The sequence below is a fragment of the Lissotriton vulgaris genome, chromosome 3_1, assembly GCF_964263255.1.
Source record: "Lissotriton vulgaris chromosome 3_1, aLisVul1.2, whole genome shotgun sequence".
Taxonomy (NCBI): Eukaryota; Metazoa; Chordata; class Amphibia; order Caudata; family Salamandridae; genus Lissotriton; species Lissotriton vulgaris.
The window spans coordinates 335,675,086-335,693,909 of NC_141689.1; the positions used below are offsets into that span (position 1 = coordinate 335,675,086).

The 18,824-nt window shown below is 47.0% G+C and overlaps 1 protein-coding gene across 2 annotated transcripts in view; it reads left to right on the forward strand.

Moving 5' to 3' along the window:
• The window catches only part of NIPBL (NIPBL cohesin loading factor), a 1,086,041-nt gene that overhangs the window by 52,126 nt on the left and 1,015,091 nt on the right, over positions 1-18,824 (forward strand). For both annotated transcript variants that reach the window (XM_086960544.1, XM_086960543.1), the window contains exon 3: positions 7,694-7,870. In XM_086960544.1, coding sequence (XP_086816670.1) covers positions 7,694-7,870 — 177 coding nt within the window. The remainder of the gene's footprint in view (positions 1-7,693; positions 7,871-18,824) is intronic.

An 18,824-nucleotide genomic window follows, 5' to 3' on the forward strand; every position in this document is an offset into this window, starting at 1 on the left:
GTTTGCCAGAGTATGACCCACTCTTCCTCAGAGCCGACCCTCCCCCGGATTCAGTAATAATCACGGCGGCGAGAAAGACCCCATGCTGTTGCATCTTCCATCACTGTACCACCGGACAAGGAGAGCAAGACGCAAGATTCCTGGGGACGGAGGGTGTGTGGCACTTCGGCCTCCTTGCTGAAAGTATCCAACGCGGAGGCGCTCCTGGGTCGCTACGATAGATCCCTGTGGGATTCTCTACAGCGCTTCACTGAGAAGCTTCCTCAAGAAGATCGCAGGGATTTTGAAGAAGGTCAAGGAGATCATCTTGGTTGCGCCTCACTGCACTGAAACCAGAAGCGCAGTCACGTATCCTCAACCTGCCTTTCTCTGGGTCATCCTTGTTTGGTTCACAAACTGACGAGGAAATACAGCGTATGAAAACGGAACTGGACACACTTAAGGCTGTTGGCCTTGGGGGGGAAAAAAGAGTTCCATAAAAGATTCCGCCCCTACAATCGGCGATCTTCCCAGCAGAGAGTTTAAACCCCTCAGTGGCAGAAGAATCAAGATCAACATGGCAGCAAAAGTCACCGTACAGAGTCAGGCGCTCATCAAGAGTTGGCGGAAATCAGCGAAAAAGAAACAACTCCAACAAGACGCAATCCAAATGAAAGCTCCAATACCCCAGCGCCGTCTACCACTCCAGTGGGGGGAAGCATCACACGGCATATTGTAGAGTGGCAAGCTATCACAAAAGATCAGTGGGTGTTAGCTACGCTTCAGAATGGATACTCTTTGTTTTCAACATCGTCCTCCTTCAATCCCTCCAATGCCTATATCAAGTCACCAGTTAAAACTCCTGCAAAAAGAGGTGGCCACCCGTCTCAAAAAATCAGCCATTGAGAGGGTACCAATATCTCAAAGAGGGAAAGGAGTTTATTCAAGATACTTTCTAGTCAAAATAAAGGGCCAAAAAGAAGAGTATGGACCCGTTCTGGACTTGCGGACGCTCAACCTGCACATCAAGAAGGAAAAGTTTTGCATGTTGGCGCTTCATCAAATATATCCACATCTCAGGCTGGGGTATTGGATGTGTTAGTTGGATCTACAAGATGCATACTTCCACGTCCCGATCGCCCAGCATCACAGGCAATTCCTGCGATTCCGGGTCGGATCCACTCATTATCAGTTCAAAGTCCTACCATTCGGGTTGAAGTCAGCCCCCAGAGTGTTCACGAAGTGCATAGCGGTGGTGGCAGCCGCTCTGCGCTGCAGGGGTGTCTTCGTGTACCTGTACTTGGATGACTGGCTGTTGAAGGATCCATCTCAGGACAGCGAAAGAAACCATTTCCTGAGCTGCTTCAAACTATGTCGCTGTCTAGGTCTACAAGTGAATTTAATCAAATCAATTCCACAAGCGACACAGAAAATACATTTCTTTGGAGCTCTGTTATACTCCGAGTTAGGAAAAGTGTTTCCTTCGGAGGAGAGCCAGTGTTCCATCATTCAGAAATGCCAACTGGTTCTGCACAACAAGAAGTTGCCGGTGCGTCGGATTGCTTCCCTGTTAGGGTCAATGGCATCCTGCATCTTCCTGGTCCCAAATGCCAGACTACGGATGCGTCCTATTCAGCAGGATCTGGAGGACAAGTGGGACCAGCAGTCACATCACTGGGACGACAGAGTAACTTTGTCAAGCGCGCCTCGAGAGTCCATACCTTGGTGGATGAAGAGTTGAAATCTACAAGTCGGAATTCCGTTCCATCAGCAGCCTCCTGCCCAGACACTGATCACAGATGCCTCGCTGCAAGGTTGGGGGTGGCCCACATGAGATATCTCCAGACTCGGGGACTGTGGTCTATCAAAGAGCGCTCCTACCACATCAACATGTTGGAGTTTAGGGCAGTCCATCTAGCCCTCAAAGCTTTCCTACCCTCGATTCAGGCAACATCCATGTTAGTGCAAACGGACAACACCACCACGATGTACTACTTGACCAAACAGGGGGGGAACATGCTCATGTACCCTTTTCCTGAAGGCACAGAATCTATGCCATTGGCTCCTGGCTCGGAATCTGTCAGTCACAGCAGTCCATCTGCCAGGAGAGCAGAACGTGACAGCTGACGCCCTCAGCCGTCATTTCGAAGACCAGGAGGACTGGGTTCGTAGAAGACTTCGTCCAGTCATGGAGTCGTCCCACTATAGACCTCTTCGCGGACGACGAAAACACCAAATGCCAAGACTTCGCCTCGTGGTTCTACCGTCCAGGATCGAAAGGGAATGCCCTTTTGATAGACTGGTCAGGGACATTTGTGTACGCCTTTCCACCACATCCGCTGATCCCGAAGGTTGTGAACAAGCTGGCTCATTCGTCCACGAGGATGAAACTCATTTCCCCGGACAGGCCGAGGCAATGGTGGTACCCGGACCTTCAGCACCTATCAGAGTGCCCTCACAGGAGGCTACCGTGCAGAGCGGACATGCTATCCAAGATGAACGGGAGGATTCATCATCCCAACCTTCCCTCACTGAACTTGGCAGCATTGCTCCTGAGGTCCTACAATATGGCCACCTAGGACTGCCGCAGGATGCATGTCCATTTTGAAAGAAGCAAGCCGTCCTTCCACGAGGCATTCCGAATTATGCAAGTGGAAGCTTTTCTTACTTGTGGTGTATGCAGAACAATTGTCATCCTATCAAGGGTCAGGAATAGGTCATTCTCACTTACCTACTGTATCATGTTGAAAGCAGGGTTGAAATTTAATTCCATTAAGGTGCATTTAGCAGCTATAACTGCATATAGACGCTCACCTTCTCAACCTTCTTTCTTTCAATTACAAGCTGTTAAAGATTTTCGGCAGGGCTTGAAGAAGGTCTACCCTCCGGTACGACCTCCGTCACCTCCCTGGGAGCTAAACCTGGTGCTATCAAAATTGATGGGTTCACCTTTCAAACCCATTCACAAAGCAACCTTGCAACATATTTCTTGGAAGGCTGCTTTTTTGGTAGCGATCATGTCAGCTCAGAGTGAGCGAGATTCAAGCACTCTGTTCTATAGAGCCCTATACAGTTTTCCATCTAAATAGGGTGGTGTTGAGGACACTCCCTCTTTTCTTCCTAAGGTGGTGTCAGATTTCCATGTGAGCCAGACCTTCTCTCTACCCACCTTTTTTCCCAATCCCTCCACTCTAGCTGAGAGGGCCTTGCATTCTCTGGACCTGAAAAGGGTTTTGAAATTCTATCTAGATCGGTCCAAATCTATAAGAAATTCTGATCTACTGTTTGTCAACTATGAGTCGATCAGATATGGTTATGCAGCTTCGAAACGTTCCATCTCTAGATGGATAGTTTGATGTATAAACCTGCTTACCAATTGGCGCAGAAGACCCAGAGTTTTTCTCCCAAAGCACATTCCACCAGGGGAAAAGCGGCTACTACAGCTTTTCTTCATAATGTGCCCATGTCTGAGATTTGTAAGGTGGCGACCTGGAGGTCCGTCCATACATTTACCAGACACTACTGTCTCGAATCAGACATCAGAGCAGACACCCAAGCAGGCCAGGCCTCCTTGCGGAATCTGTTCAACAGCTGATTTCGGCTGTTGCAGTTTTGTTGGGTCATATTTTTTCTCATTTACCTGCAGGTGGTGGATGGGCTTGCTATTCTATTCAGTGCTTATGACTATTGATGAGGATCCCCTGGATGAGAAGGATACGTATCCTACCTGTAATACTAGTTCTCATCCAGGGGTATCCTCATCAAAGTCATAAGCAAACCCACCCGCCTCCCCAGGTAAATGAGATACGATCAAAGTGTTAATGGATATTGTTGAGCCCTGACTTTCAGGGTTATGCATCGAACAATTGACCTAACTGTCATCCCTGAGGCATGATGGGAAGCTGGGGGGTATTGCTGCCTTAAAGGCACTGTGCCAGTTTGTTGAAAATGCTTTCATTTTCTATGGTTTTGGTTTATGTTATGTTATGTCATCTGGAGTTTTATTGAGCGCTCAGCTACTCAGGCAGAGTGTCCCGGCGCTAACAGACCTAACACAGCATAACCCCAGCGGCGGAGGAGGAATTAGAGACAGAACAGCCACGTTTTAAGTTCGTTCCTGAAAGATGCTAAATTCTCGCTCTTTCTCAAAGCGAGTGGCAGAGCATTCTAGGCCCGCGGCGCCAGATATTTAAAGGACCGGCCCCAGGTCCGCGCACGCCTGATTGCCGGGACCGTGGCCAGTGACAAGGCAGCCGATCGTAAGGCTCTGGATGGATGGTGAAAGACAACTCTCTTCCGCAAATAGAAAGCCCCAGTGCCATGAAGGGCTTTAAACACAGTGGTGAGGGCCTTGAACTTAATGCGTTTCCGGATTGGCAGCCAGTGAAGGGACTTCAAAAGACCGGTGGCATGAGAACTGCGGCCAAGGCCGAAAATTGCCCGTGCCGCCGAGTTCTGCACTACCTGTAGGCGAGACAAAAGATATTCCGGCAGGCCGAGGTAGAGTACATTTGCGTAATCCAACCTCGATCCGACCAAGGCTTGCACCGTTATTTTCCTATGGGCAGTAGGAAGGAGAGGGAGGAATTTCCTTAACATTTTTAGTATCCCAAAACACTGCCCGACCAGACCAAGAATCCGTGGTTTCAGTGAGAGACAGTTGTCCATTTTGATTTCAAGATTCTTAGCTACCGTGGAGTCACCAGGCCTTCCATCCTGGGTCAGGGGGGCACCCAAAGAAAAGGAGCTCAGACCTGTCGGAGTTGCATTTCAGCTGATTAAGTTGAAACCAGGCAAATACCGCACCCAAGCTGTTCTTAATGCTCTCGCCATCAAAGTCCGTGTTCCCACCGCATGAGAAGAGAAGCTGGGTGTCATCGGCGCACTAGACAATCTGGGCGCCGAAAGACTCTGCCAGTGCCGCGAGAGGGGACATGTAGATATTAAAGAGAGTGGGGCTCAAAATAGACGTCTGAGGGACTCCCACCTCCAAAGGCGGCACTGCAGCAGAGTACGGGGGAGCCCAGACTGTCTGTTGTCGGTTGGATAGAAACGACTCAAACTATCTGAACACCGTTCCCCGAACACCAATCTCCAAGAGTCTTGCCAGGAGGCGCTCATGCAGCCTGTAGGCTAACAAAGTCTATTAGCACTTTTTATGATTTACGAGTGTTTTCCGCTCATTAAAAAACAAGAGTTCAAGTGCTACTTGCCGTCAGGTGTTATTTATATGTTTGCAAATAATCTTTATATGGGTAATCCCATTGTTTAGCCTCCTATTAAGAGCTGCATTGGTATGAGAAAAAATGATATATGTACATACATATATGTGGAGCTATATATATGTGAATTCCATATATAATTTGTTATATTATTTCTGGGGTCCCCGCACATGTGTGGGAATATTCAGTGCTTATGACTTTGATGAGGATACCCCTGGAAGAGAACTAGGATTACAGGTAAGTAACTTATCCTTATCCTCACCAAATAAATCTTTATTTTGTGAAATATGCTTGGATTTTCAAGATTCCGGTGAGAAATAAGCAGACTCAATTCTAGCCTTGGAGTTCTACCAAAAAGCTGTTAGCATGGAGTTTAGCAAAGGTATCTGCATGTGTTCATGCAACATTTTTTATAGCCCCTATAGTGCTGGAGTCGATTATCTGTGATTGAGAAGCTTTACATTTAAGCATTTTGATGATGGCTGAAAAAGCCTGGCCACTTGGAGTCTTCTTGACAGTTTAGCGATGATTCCAGCATTGAGTATGTTGCTGTAACCCAGCTTGCAGCTGATGAATACTTGAGTGACTGTTGCACAAGTGTTGGTGGGTATCCATTGGAAGATCTCTTTGAGCACCTTTAGTGTGTTGGAGCCAAGGACAGGGACTGCACTCCCTTGGCTGGTCGTGGTCAGTCAGCTGCCATTTACTATTCCAAAGTTCTTTGCGTGTGTTGGTGGGAGGGGTGTTGGTGAGAGTTGTGAAGATCCCAGAGTGAGGTGTCTTTGTAGAAGATTACTACTTATGTCTGCTCTGTCTTTTGCTTGAGAGTGTTGGTTTACTTCCATCTGGCGACTTTGAACATGGAGGCAGAGAAATTGGTCTGGGTGTTTGACGTCTTCTTGTAGATGTAATGTATGATCTATTATCAGCATGGGATATGTTGATTCCGTGGGCATAGATGCTGCTGGCGTGTGGGTATGATAGGTGTTGAACAGAGTGAGACTGAGTGAGGATCCTGGTGTATCTACTCAGAAGAGGTAGACGGCATCCGAGGTGAAGGTGAAGACTGACCCACTGGGTACAGCATGTTAGTATCCAGCAAAGTGCAGAACTTCGTATGGTGCCTTTGCGCTGGAGGGAATTGGAGACTTTGTTGAGGGCTGCAGTAAGATCAGTCGGAAGAAGACCGCGGTTTCCTCTGTCCATGATCATCCGGGTGTCGTCCTTGGCGGAATTGAGGATGGTCTGTGTATTGTTGGTAGTCCTAAATCTGTATTGAGTGGTGTCGAAGTGGTTGTCATCAGTGAGGTGGGTGGCTAGTTGTTTAACATCTTATCCATGACTTTTGCCGGATAGTGTACTTAACCCCTTTGGTGCTCATGACGAGCTCAGCTCGTCATGAGGCACAGTGCTCGTGTGCTCGTTACGAGCGGAGCTCATCATGGTCCAGCACAACAGGGGAATATGTCAAGCAGCCAAGGTGATATTCCACTTGAGGTATGTTCCTAATTAGTGTTTTTTTTTTGTAAAGAGTTAAAAACCCTATTTTGAGGTTGAGGCCCTGCTGAAAGACCCTTTGTGAGTTGAGCACTCTATAAAAGGTGATACAAAATAACTTCTCTATCTGACAATTTCTGTCCTGTTCTTTAAAATGTTGCTCTGCTTTTCGTTTGTTGTCAATAACCGTTTTTTAACGCCAACAAGTGTCTTTATTAAATGTTAGTCACAGAAAAGAATTGCTTACTAGTTTGGAATTGTACTGGATGCTTGTGCTTTCTGGATATATCGTATGAGAATTGGTTGACTGCTGTATTGAAGCAGTCAATCTAATAAAATCGAATTCTTTGTTCTTCCTGTTGTGATACGGATGACAAACTAGCCATCCTTTAAATCTATGAAAGATTTGTTTTCTTACCAAATAAGTGTCATATATTCTTGTTGAACAGTATAGTAATATAAGGCATGCACTTGGTGAGTGGTGTCCAGGGAACATAAGTGCATAAGTTCGGGACAGTTCAAAGCCCATGAGCAATTCGACAGGTTAAGCTGACTGGAGCCTCTGTGTATGCGTATTTTCCTCATTCTCTGTAGAGTATTGGCTATACATGTTGTTCATCATCTAAACTGCATGAATGTAACACACTATGTTTTGAGAACTCAGAAGTGGCCTACTCTAACGAGCAAATCTGACAAATGTTTTCTGGTTTCCAGCAGGAATGTTACAGATTGGCCTTTAACTCATTTGCACTGTGGTAATTTGCATAAACACCAGCTACATGAAACTTTGTTAGAATATTGAGCAGCATACATTCAGCAGGCTGAAGCAACATTTCTACACTTCCTTGAACATTAAAAATATCTCACCTGCTATTCTGTAAATTGGAAAAATGTATAATAGAAGTTCATGTTAAAATGGTAGATGCATGCCAACCACTCAGAAGCAGCGCAGGTATGTTATGTGAAACCATACAAAATGTATGCTCTATTTTCAGCTTCCAGAAAAAAACAGAAGAAAAATGATGATAAAGCATGGGAATGTGAAGAGAGATCCAGAAGAGGCTCTGGTGACCATAGGAAAGGTGGAAATGAAGGCAGAAGGAGCAGATATCGAGAGCAGAGCTCAGAAGAGTCTGAAATGGAAGAATCACCGCCTCCTGCTCTCAGTGATGGTAAGACCTCTACAGTGAATGATGTCCCCGTCGTGGGGAACAAGCAAGTGTCCCAGTGGATTTGGGTATCTAACTAAAGCTACACCTGGGTACTTTATGTTTCTGGTGGGACTGGTAAGTAACTCCTGACGTTTGGCAGTAACCTAAAGCACTGGATAGATTTTCTATAATTAAAAATAATGTTTGAAGCTTGTGTGACTGTAAATACAATTTTTTTGCATTCTCCTGCCATCTACTGTTGGGTCAGGATGTGTGCAAGTTGTTTTACTTCAAAGAAATCTTTTGAGTCATGAGGTAAGGTGACTCTCCTCTTTGCAATTTTGTGCATGGGCATCAACTCCATTGTTAGATTGTTTTCCTTCTGCCATTGGGTTTGGACATGTATTACGGCCCTCCGGTTCAAGACCTTTTTCAGGATCCTTTTGATGCGTAATCCACTTACCCATGTCTGTTTTGTGCAAAAGCATTTTCTTTCCTCGTGTATCAAAGTTCGGAAGACTCATGTGTTGGTTTGGCACGTTTCGATTGCAGCCTTCGGGCCACCCTTAACTCTCATTCAACTCCATCAATGATACTCTACTGATGGAATGAACTCCATTTTGATTCTGCCCCCAGTGCCATTCCAGGTACCTGGGGACCTACCTTCACAAGGTCTGCAATCTGTACTTATTCCCAGAGCACAGAGGAAATAAATTGTGAGGCCTGTCTGTTGTTTAGGTCAACAGGACCCTGCTTTGCCTTTGGGCACAACAGAGAAATGCAGAGATGTGAAATCAAGCACACGTCTGATATCTTCAGACACAAAGATATCGAGCAAGAAGAGGAAGATCTTGAGGCCTCTGTGGCTGACGAAAAAGGGGAGTACTCAAACCCCTCACCTGCCCACATAAAAACCTTCGGCTTCCACAAAAAAAGGGCTTCTGGGCAGCTCGTGGCATCTGACCATGGTCGGCACTGAGATTCAGCTTCAGCTGCCCACCCTCTGGCTTTCCACCGAAAGCACATGCAAAGCCTTCCAGCTCCATACCAAGCTAACTCACAAACTACCACCTCCTGGCACAGGAATTCATACTTATTGTGTCAGGCAAATCGATTGCTCTATAATCCTGGCGAATTGTAAACACACAGGGATTATTAGCCAGATATGACAGATATCACTGGGATGAGATGGAAATACTCCTACAATTTCACACAGAGGAATATAAAAAGTAAGGGCAAAAACTGGCTGAGGAGGGAAAGTTAATTTCGAACTTCTCCATTAGATGTGCACTGGACTCTGCACATACCCCTACCAGAGGCTTCCATACACGTTTCTTCCCACAGAGACATGCCTGGTTGCATATCGCTTGATTTAAACCAGAAGTCCAGCAACTCTTACTCCGTCCCTTCTGATAAGGCGCATCCCTTTGGCCCACAAGTTGATGAGGCCTTGGAGAAGATGAAAAAAGATAGTGAGGTTGCCAAATCTTTGGGGGCACTACAAGCATCCACTCCTCTGGGCTCCTTTCATCGCTCCTCTTATAGAGCAGGTTCCAAAGAGACATCTGCATATGCCTCTGCATCATCCCACAGGTCACAGACTGACACCTCCTCATCTAGAGGGTATTTAATAGGTAACAACTTCAAACGTTTAGGCAAAGGTTCACCAGCTCGAAATGCCACATCTGGTAACAAGCAGTGATTCACTTATCTTCCCCCAAATTGTTCTACAGCTGTCGGTTGTCAATTGCAGCAGTTTCTCTCCACCTGGCAGTCCATAACATCGGACTGGTGGGTGTTGGACTGTATCCAACATGGTTTTTGCCTGGAGCTCATCAGCACTCCTCCCAATATTTCACCTCGAACCCACACTCTCTGAACCATCAACTGTTGCTCAAAAAGAAAGTGCAAGCTCTTACTTAAAGGAACTATAAGTCCTGTTCCTCTACAACATCAAGGGTCAGGAGTTTACTCCCTGTACTTCCTTATTTCCAAAAAAGGATGGCTCCCTACGGCCAGTTTTAGATCTACGGCCTCTGAATGACTACGTGCTATAAGAGCACTTCCATATGTTCACACTTCAACTGGTGCTTTGCTTGTGCAGCAAGGTTACTTCTTGTCAGTATTAGACTTGAAGGACGCATACTTTCACATTCCCATTTACCCAGTACTTAGCAAGTGCCTCCGGTTTGTGATAGCAGGAAAACTTTGCCAGTTCAAGGTCCCTCCGTTCGGAGTCATCACTGCACCAGGAGTGTTCACCAAATGCTTAGCAGTGTTAGCAGAATATTTTGTACAGACGGAACATTCATGTCTTCCCATTATTTAGATGACAGACTTATCAAAGCTTTTACACACCTGCCATCAACACACACAGATTACCATAAACCTCCAACATCAACTGGGGTTCACTATAAATGTTCAAAAGCCCCATTGTCAACCATCACATCTGCAACCTTATCTAGGGTCTATGCTCAACACTCAATTAGGTTTAGCCTATCCAAATGCAGTCTGAATAAAATATTTTCGAACTTCTTCCATAATTTTAAGTCTATTAATACTTGGCAGTCAACTTTCGTCTGTCTTATGAGAATGAGAGCATCATGCATCGCCATAGTGCCTCATGCAAGACTAAACATGCGCCCTCTATAAGAATGTTTGGCATGACAGTGGACTCAGTTACCGGTTTGACTGGACAATCTAGTGTTGGTAGACAGTCCCACTCATCATTCACTGCATTGGTGGAACACACAAAACTTGTTAAAAGGGCGGCCATTTATCAACCCTGTTCCACAGGTCGTGCTAACAGACTCCTCCCTCCCAGGGTGGGGTGCCTTGTGCTGTTAGATCTTGTACTCACCTATAAGATAAACAGTTCAGGGTCTCTGGGACACAAAACACCAGTATCTCCATATCAACTACCTAGAGCTTCAAGCTAGTCACCTAGTGCTGAAAGCATTTCTACCTCAACTCATTTATGTCTGAAAGGACAATATGACAGCCATGTACTGTGTTAAAAAACAGGACCGGACACTCACTACAGTTGTTACGCCTCTCTGACCATTTGACATTGGGCAATACATCACAAAATGAATCTGTTAACGTAAAATCTTCCAGGTACGGGAAACGATTTGCTGACCTCTGCAGGATGTGGAGACAAGTCAACGAGTGAGAACTCCACCCTCAAGTGCTCCTCCCATACTTCGACAAATTGGGGGTTTATACAAATAGAACTCTTTGTGACCTCATAGAATGCAAAAGGCCCAAACGTCACCCCCAGGTTCCTAAACCCCTTATCCAAAGGCAATGCACTATGGATGAGCTGGTCAGGGATATTTGCCGCGCTTTTCGGACTTCCCTGATCTTCCATTTCTGGTTCGGCGGCTCAGTCAAACGACACACCCTTGTTCTGGTGGCTCACACATGAGCTTGTCAACTGTGGTTCACCATCGTACTCAAACTTTTAGTAATTAGACATCGAAGCCCAAAGGAGCTAAACCATACAATTCTATTCCTTATATCATAGAATTCGGGTACCTAAATTTGCCATCAGAAAGTATGATCATTATTAAGGAAGCACGCAAGTCTACCTCTAGAGCGTGTTATGCAGCCAAGTAGAATATATTTGTTTTTTACTGTTCTAACCAAAAAATTGATCCACTCGATGCATCTGTACAAAGAAATATTTGTTACCTTTTGAATTTACAGTGCTCTGGCCTTTCTTATAGTTCCATACGTTTCAGTCTTGCGGCAGTGGCTGCCTATTTACAAAACAGGCAAAACTTATCCTTATTCAAAATGCCAGTTATTAAGACTTTCAAGTAATGCTTCAAAAGAGTAATATGACTCGAAGTCCAATCTGCACCTACGTGGAATCTCAATATTGTTCTTATAAGACTTATGGATCCATCCTCTGAACCCTTACACAATTGCCCCCTCCAATTTCTATCTGGGCATGTTACTTTCCGAATTGCCATCACTTAACTAATGCGGGTCAGTGAGCTCCAGACACTATCTTTAGAAGAACTGTTATACCAACTACATAGGGATAGGGTGGTTCTACGTACCAACCCAATATTCCTTCCACAGGTATTGTCCCCTTTCCACATTAACCAATCAGTTGAACTGCCTGTTTTCTTCCCTCAACCAGATTCAGTGGCAGAAAGAGCTCTTCAGATATTAGATATCCAAAGGGCATTAATATATTATATTGACAGGACACAACTTTCTGGGGGGCAGAAGTACCAATTGAGGACATTTTTCTAAGGTAAGAACACTGGTACCGGGACTCTAGACAGCAGGGACCAAGTACTCTACAGTCAAAGTTGCAGCAAAAGCCAGGCAAAAAGTGGGTGGTACTGCACCAGAACCCCATTTTCTCACACTTTGGCAACATCCCCATTGCTGACATTTGTAAAGCGGTTACATGGTCTACACCACACACTTTCACTGAGCCCTATTATTTGGATATTCTAGCACTCCAACAAGCTAATGTAGGACAGGTGATGCTACATGCGCTTTCTCAAAGTGCAACGTCCACTGGTTAGCCACTGCTTTTGGAGAACTCTGTCTATCTACAGTCACTTATGCCTCAAGCGATTGTTACCCTCAAGCGATTGTTACGCCCACCCTCCTCCCTGGACACACACGGTTGTTGCAGTTATTATCTATGCTTTCATATGCATGAAGTTAGTATGCATGAAGTTAGTATGCATGATTATTAACTTATACTCCATTCTCGCCCTGTTGTGTGGAAAACAATCTAAGAATGGAGTCGATGCCCATTCGCACTGTTACCAAGAGGAGGAGTCTCCTTACCTCGAGACTTCTAAGAAAAACAACTTGCGGACCAACACTAGATGGCAGGAGTATGCAAAGCATGTGAATCTACAACACTACATGCCAAGAGAAGAAGCTCACATGATAAGTAACCTAATCCGTTTTCTTCTGAGTTGGGTGCGATTGCCATTCTTTAGGTCTCGCAGAGAGACCTATTGGGGTTAAACCAGAAAGTTAGAGTGCGGATTTCCAACAGTTCACATGAAATCACGTGACCACAAGCACGCCCATTTTCCCACCCCAAAGCCTCATCCTCCCTCCCACAGGCTTCCCCAGCGTGCGCAGTGCGTGCTGGCTTCCCTTCTCCTCCCCCTAATTGCTCCCTGTCTCCACGCATCTTTTTCTCCTTCCCTGCATTGTTTTTCCTATAACCGAGCTCAGCCCTCCCCTTTACACGCCTTCTCAATCCATGCCGCCTCTCATTCTTTCTACCACATCCCTCTCTTGTTCCCTCCACCCGTCTCTGCCTTTCCAGTTCTCTTCATCTCACCCTTTCTCTACTTTCCTCCACCTCTTTCTGCCCCTTCATTCTCTCTCAGTCCTGCTCCACACCAGTTCCTTCACTTCTCCTCCCCCCTATTTGCTTTTTTTCAAGGCCGCCAGGCCGTGGCTTGTTATCCCTTGTTTATTGCTCTCTGCCTCCTCCTCCCCTGCCTTCCCTCCCCCATCTTCTTCCCACACCCTTCCTTTTTTTCGGCACTCGGCCAGAGGCGTTTGCACTCAAGACTTGTTTCTTGTGTGTTTAAAGTATGCCTTCATAATACAATGAATCACAGCCCCTAAAGCATCTTATATGCGCCAATAGGAATAATTATTTCCATTGATGTGCATTAAAAATAAAAAGGATTTTTTTACCTGTTCTAAGCACAATTAACCTTATGTGCAATGGCGACTTCATTATTTATTATTTTCAGTGGAATCCTATGACTGTCATGTTTAGATAGAGCAGCAGCATGGCGTATTTTTAAAAAAAAACATTTGCTTGTAGCAAAAAATAAGATGCAACCATTGCACTTGCTTCAGACCTAAAGGCTTTACTGTTGCTTGCTCAACATCTCTGCAGATTTTCATTGCCAGTGAGACACGGTGCGCACTGAGAAGCCTCTTCACTTTTATCCATGTCTGTCCCTCTAGAAGTGCAGATTGCTAAAATTAGCCCTGCCTACGCAAACACTAATGTATGCTTTTCTTATTCTTAACGGAAAAAATCCCTGCTTCCTTTTCATGTGGCTGGAAGGAGAGGAGATAGCTTCTTTGTTTTTCTTGCTCACAGTCAAAGGGCTCTGGGAAAACGCTCTATATTTATCACCAGAATTTAATGTCCCTTTAATGTTCATACCCTGTTGGAATGGGGCACAGAGTTGACTGCCGTGAGCAAACTTCACATCTATCTTTCAATTAATTCTCCAAATTAATGCTACCAGAGTCTGAAGTCCAGATGTTTCTGTACATTATTGCTAGCCGCAGGCAATGGATGGGACCTGCAGGTCAGGAGTATCAATCCGGGCAAGGCCAGCTCAACTGTTCATCCTTACAATGTCGGTAAAATTGAATGCTGTTAAGCAATACCGGAGATTTGCAGCGCCAAGAAATTGCACAATTGGGTTTTGGTGCGCTATAGTAAAGAGTAGTTTATTTTTTTTATTGATGATGATAATTGTTGTGTAACTTTCTTCCAATGCATTGTCCCACAGAGCCACCCTGACAACCAGGACAAGACTGACTGTTTCATCATAGCAGATAAAGTTTCACAAAGTGTGTACTCTGGACTCTTGGCCACCTCGCTTCACGAACACTTCACTGACATGGTGAACAATGGAATAAGCCACCACTGCTTTATAGGGTGTCCGTGTCTTCACATTTTTCACTGAACTGCCTTCTTTACCAAATTCCCATTCTGATTTCTTCTAAGGGGCTAAAAGTTTTACTTTTAGTTTCCTATGCAAAAAAACCACTAAACCCTACAATCTTCCATTAATTTAGAGGATGAATTAAATTATTTAACAGGCATACACGAGTTTTACTCAGGACTCCCCATGAGACAGTATTCTACAAGTATCAAAGATCCGATCATGGTTACGTGCAGACAGCTGTCAGTTGTGAGTTGGTGCATTATAAATCCTACATTACTGTGGATGCTCAAAAAATATTTTCTTTGTATGTGTATCACGTTAGTACCTGGAGTGTTGTAGTTAAACACTGCATTTTGTGTCCGATGAGAGCATCACTCGTTTCCCTCCACCCCACTGCATGGGATTTCCTTTTAACACCTATCCATTGAGGGTGGAAAAAACACCTATCCATTGAGGCAGTAACACCATGGTATACCCAAAGACCCCTAAAAACTCTCCTGAACACTATGGAATCCATGGAGTTCACGTGAAATGCACGTGCACAGAAATCCGATCCCCCACCAAGCAAGACAAGCCAAGAACATCAAAGCGACCGGCCGCTTTGAGTCCATTTGCCACCAGCCACTCACACCCTAATTACATCCCTGCTGTTTCCTTTCACTTTCACAGGCCGCGAGGCCGTGCTTCACTTCAAAAGGGATCCACACCCCGCCCCCGCAATGCCAGAGCATTTCCCGGCCTCTTTTAATTCATGCCTGCTACAGTCACACATTGACTCCCAGGAAGGTTTACTGCGGACGGACATGTACTACACCTTACACTCTGCCTGCACATCATAGTGCATTTCATAATCCCTGTACCTTACGCACTTCTTACATCTGCATGTGCTACCCTGTACAAACTCAGCCTTTCACACCTGGGTGCCTTTGACAATCCCGGTGTCGCACACACTGCGTACATCGTTACATGATGACATGCATTCCTCTTCCTGATCAACAGGATAACTCGACGGAGATTTGATGCCTGGTAGGCGCTACAAGGATGAATGTTAGTATTTCTGTATCTCTCTGTACCTCTGTGTTTGTGTTTTGAGTCTGTCTGCTTGTATGGAGGGGTTTCTCTTTGAGACTTAAGTGTGTGTTAGATGTACAACACCTTAGTTGTTCCTTATAACGTAATATATTGTGAAGTGATTACGTGCCTTTGTGTGTGCATCATTTCGCCATTTTGCTTATAGTGCCTCAAGCGGTCACTGAGAAAGGGATGCCAGCCAGATACTCACTGCTCAATATGCATCCCTTTCCCCACTCTACAGCAGTGGTCTCTCCCAGGTCACGGTTCGCGTCCCTACTAAGGTCCATCTCCCACACTTATTGCAGGTCCCAGGGTTCAGTGGAAGGTGTAACAAAGCCAGAGGGATATGAGCACTTCATGGCCCTTACTGGCAGACAAAGCTGAATGTTGTCAAGTCACACAGCAGAGAATGGACTACCAGGGCTGGGCGCCCTAACCCGCCTCCCCCAGAGCCTCCAAAGTACTTGCTGCCACTTGAAACAGGTTTGCAAGAGAGCACACGCATAAAAGATGACACTGAGCGACAACTGAGCATGTGCACAGGCCACACACACTCGTCACACACACACACCTTCTGCTCACACTCAGTGCGAATGCTTCTTACACACTAACCTGTGGATATGCATTATACTGCCCGGTCTAACACAGAAACACTGTACATGCAGTGTACTGAGTCTAGGGTGTTTCTGTTATCAGATTAAAGTTGGTATCACCATACATTTAGCAGGCCACTGCACTATCCGTGCAGCGGGGGTCCTGGAGAGAAGGCAGTCTCTGGGAAACCTCTGAGCAAATGGGTTTTCCCAACAAAAAAGTTGCACTGGAGTGGATGCTGCATGTGTGCTGATAAAGGAGCTCTCTAGTCAGTCCCTGCTTGTGCCCTGGGGACACTGTAAAGTGCACGCTCCATCGGAGCGAAGAAATGCAGAAGACACACTACAATCGGTCTCCACATGCTGAGGGAACTGCAGTATGGTGCCAGGCTGAGTAAACAAAAGGCGCAATGGTGAAATATGAAAGTGGCCACCTGACAAGATTTAAAGACCTGGTTCGAGGCATGTGGGCTGCTGAATTCATATCTGTGCATAGATCGCCGCCTAGTGTTGGGTCCGGATGATTGCACATTGTTGTCCTGGAAGAGTCTTCGAAGTATCACGAGATAGGTGGCTCCTCCCCTGGACTACAGTGCGCATGGGCATCGCCTCCATCCCCAGATTGTTTTTTTCCGCCATTGGGTTCGGATGTGTTTCGGTTTCCTCTGTCGGGACCGATAGTTGTTTACGTTTCTACTCGAGACCAAAAGGTCTTTAGGCTGGGCGTCGGTATTGTTTTCGTTCGGGTTTTCCTTCCTTCTCAGCTCCGAACGCTTCCTGCCCCTCCGCGTGCTGTCGGCGCGGACGGGCCTACTCGACGCTCCAAGTTACTGAACATGGAACGGACTCCGTTCAAGAGGTGCCCGGTGTGCACCTCCAAGTATTCACACCTCGACGTGCACCCTGTGTGCAACAAGTGTTTATCACCGGACCATGACGAGGCCAGATGTATGGCCTGCTCAAAGTTCCGGTGCAAGAAGACCCTAAAGCATCGTCGGGCCGCTCGACTCCAGGCCCAGTTGTCGGCACCCCCTGTGCCCCCGCCGGACAACATCTTTGAAGAATTTGAGGAAGACAAAAATGTCTTTCAGGTTTCGGACTCTAGCCCTGCGTCGGAGGGAGATGACTACGACGCGGGAGATGAGGAGTTTGATGAAGCCGGCGACGAGGTAGTGGACGATGATGGGGCCATTGCCACCGTTGGGGATAGCTCGGAGGAGGAGCACCCCCAAACTGACTCAGGGGTCAATCCCCAACATACGGCCCAGGTCGAGGGATCGCCTTCGGGCCTTACCCAAGACCTTGCTAATAGTCCAACTGCCCCGCCTCTCGGCCCGGCCACGGACATTTCTGATGCGCCACTCCCGTTGAAGAGAACGAAAGTGAAGCCATCAGGATCCACACCATCGGTTTCGAAACCGAAAGTGAAAACTCCACTGGTGGGACAGAAGGCTCTAGAGGCGTCAACACCTAAGAAAGTCAAGATGGCCGACTTGAAGAGCCACGCCAAGATGGCCGACCCCAAGGCCTCGGGGTCGACGCCGAAGGCAAAGGCGCCCGACGCGGCTGCGTCGGTGCCGAAGATGGTCGAGGTCGACAACCCGAAAAAGGCTCCAAAGAAGCGTCAAGGCGATTCCAAAGCTCCGGCTGCGCCGGCTCCGGCCGTCGGGGCCAAGGATGGCAAGGTGTCGGCTCCGAAGACGCTGCCCCCGGCAGACTCGACTCCCGACTCGGGGAAATCGCTCGAGACGGTCAAGCCCTCTTCAACCTTGACGAAGAAGGTCGCTGAGTCCCTGCAACGGATTCGGAAGGACGCTGTGGCTCCCGATCCGGAGGGCGTGAAGCCAAAGACCGCATCGAAGCCGGCAAAGGTGCAAACGCCTATTCGCTACACCCTGCCGCCAAAGTCGACGCCGAAAGCCTTCGCTCCGAAGCAGGGGGCGGACGTGCCCTCGAAGGAGATGTCGACGTCCAAAGCGTCGTTGGTGGTTTCGAAGCTTCGGCTCCAGCCACTCGCGGAGGAGGAGCGCCGAGAGGTCATCATCGACGCCAATACTGGGAAATTGTCCCTCCTCAAACGGAAGATCACCACGGAGCCGGTGCTAGAACATGTTCGGATTCCTCTTAAGAATAAGAAGGACTCGACGGGCGCTTCGGCCCCTATGGAGCCTTCGTCTCCCAAACATGTGGAACGTTCTCCAACGCGTTCTAACGCGGGGGAAGGTGACGAGGAAGAGGAGGTCGAGTACAACTATCCGGCGTACTCGGATCCGGAGGAGGAACATGAACCTTGGTCGGCCGGAGCCGACCCAGACGACCTGCAATCGGGTCAGGAACCGCAGCTCTTTGCGGCAAAGACCTCGCCGACGGAGGACTCTGCAGCCTTCAACGCCTTGATTGAGAGGGCCGCAGCTAACCATGATGTCGAGCTCCACTCAGATCCTGTGGATGTGGACTTTTTGTTTGACACTTTCTCGGTGGCCGAGAAGTCAGTCAAGACATTGCCAATGCTCGAAGGAGTGCTAAAGCACGCGCCGGAGGTCTTCAAGGAGCCCACTCGGGCGCGTGTCATCAATCCTCGAATTGATAAAAAGTATAAGGCAGCGCCCTCGGATC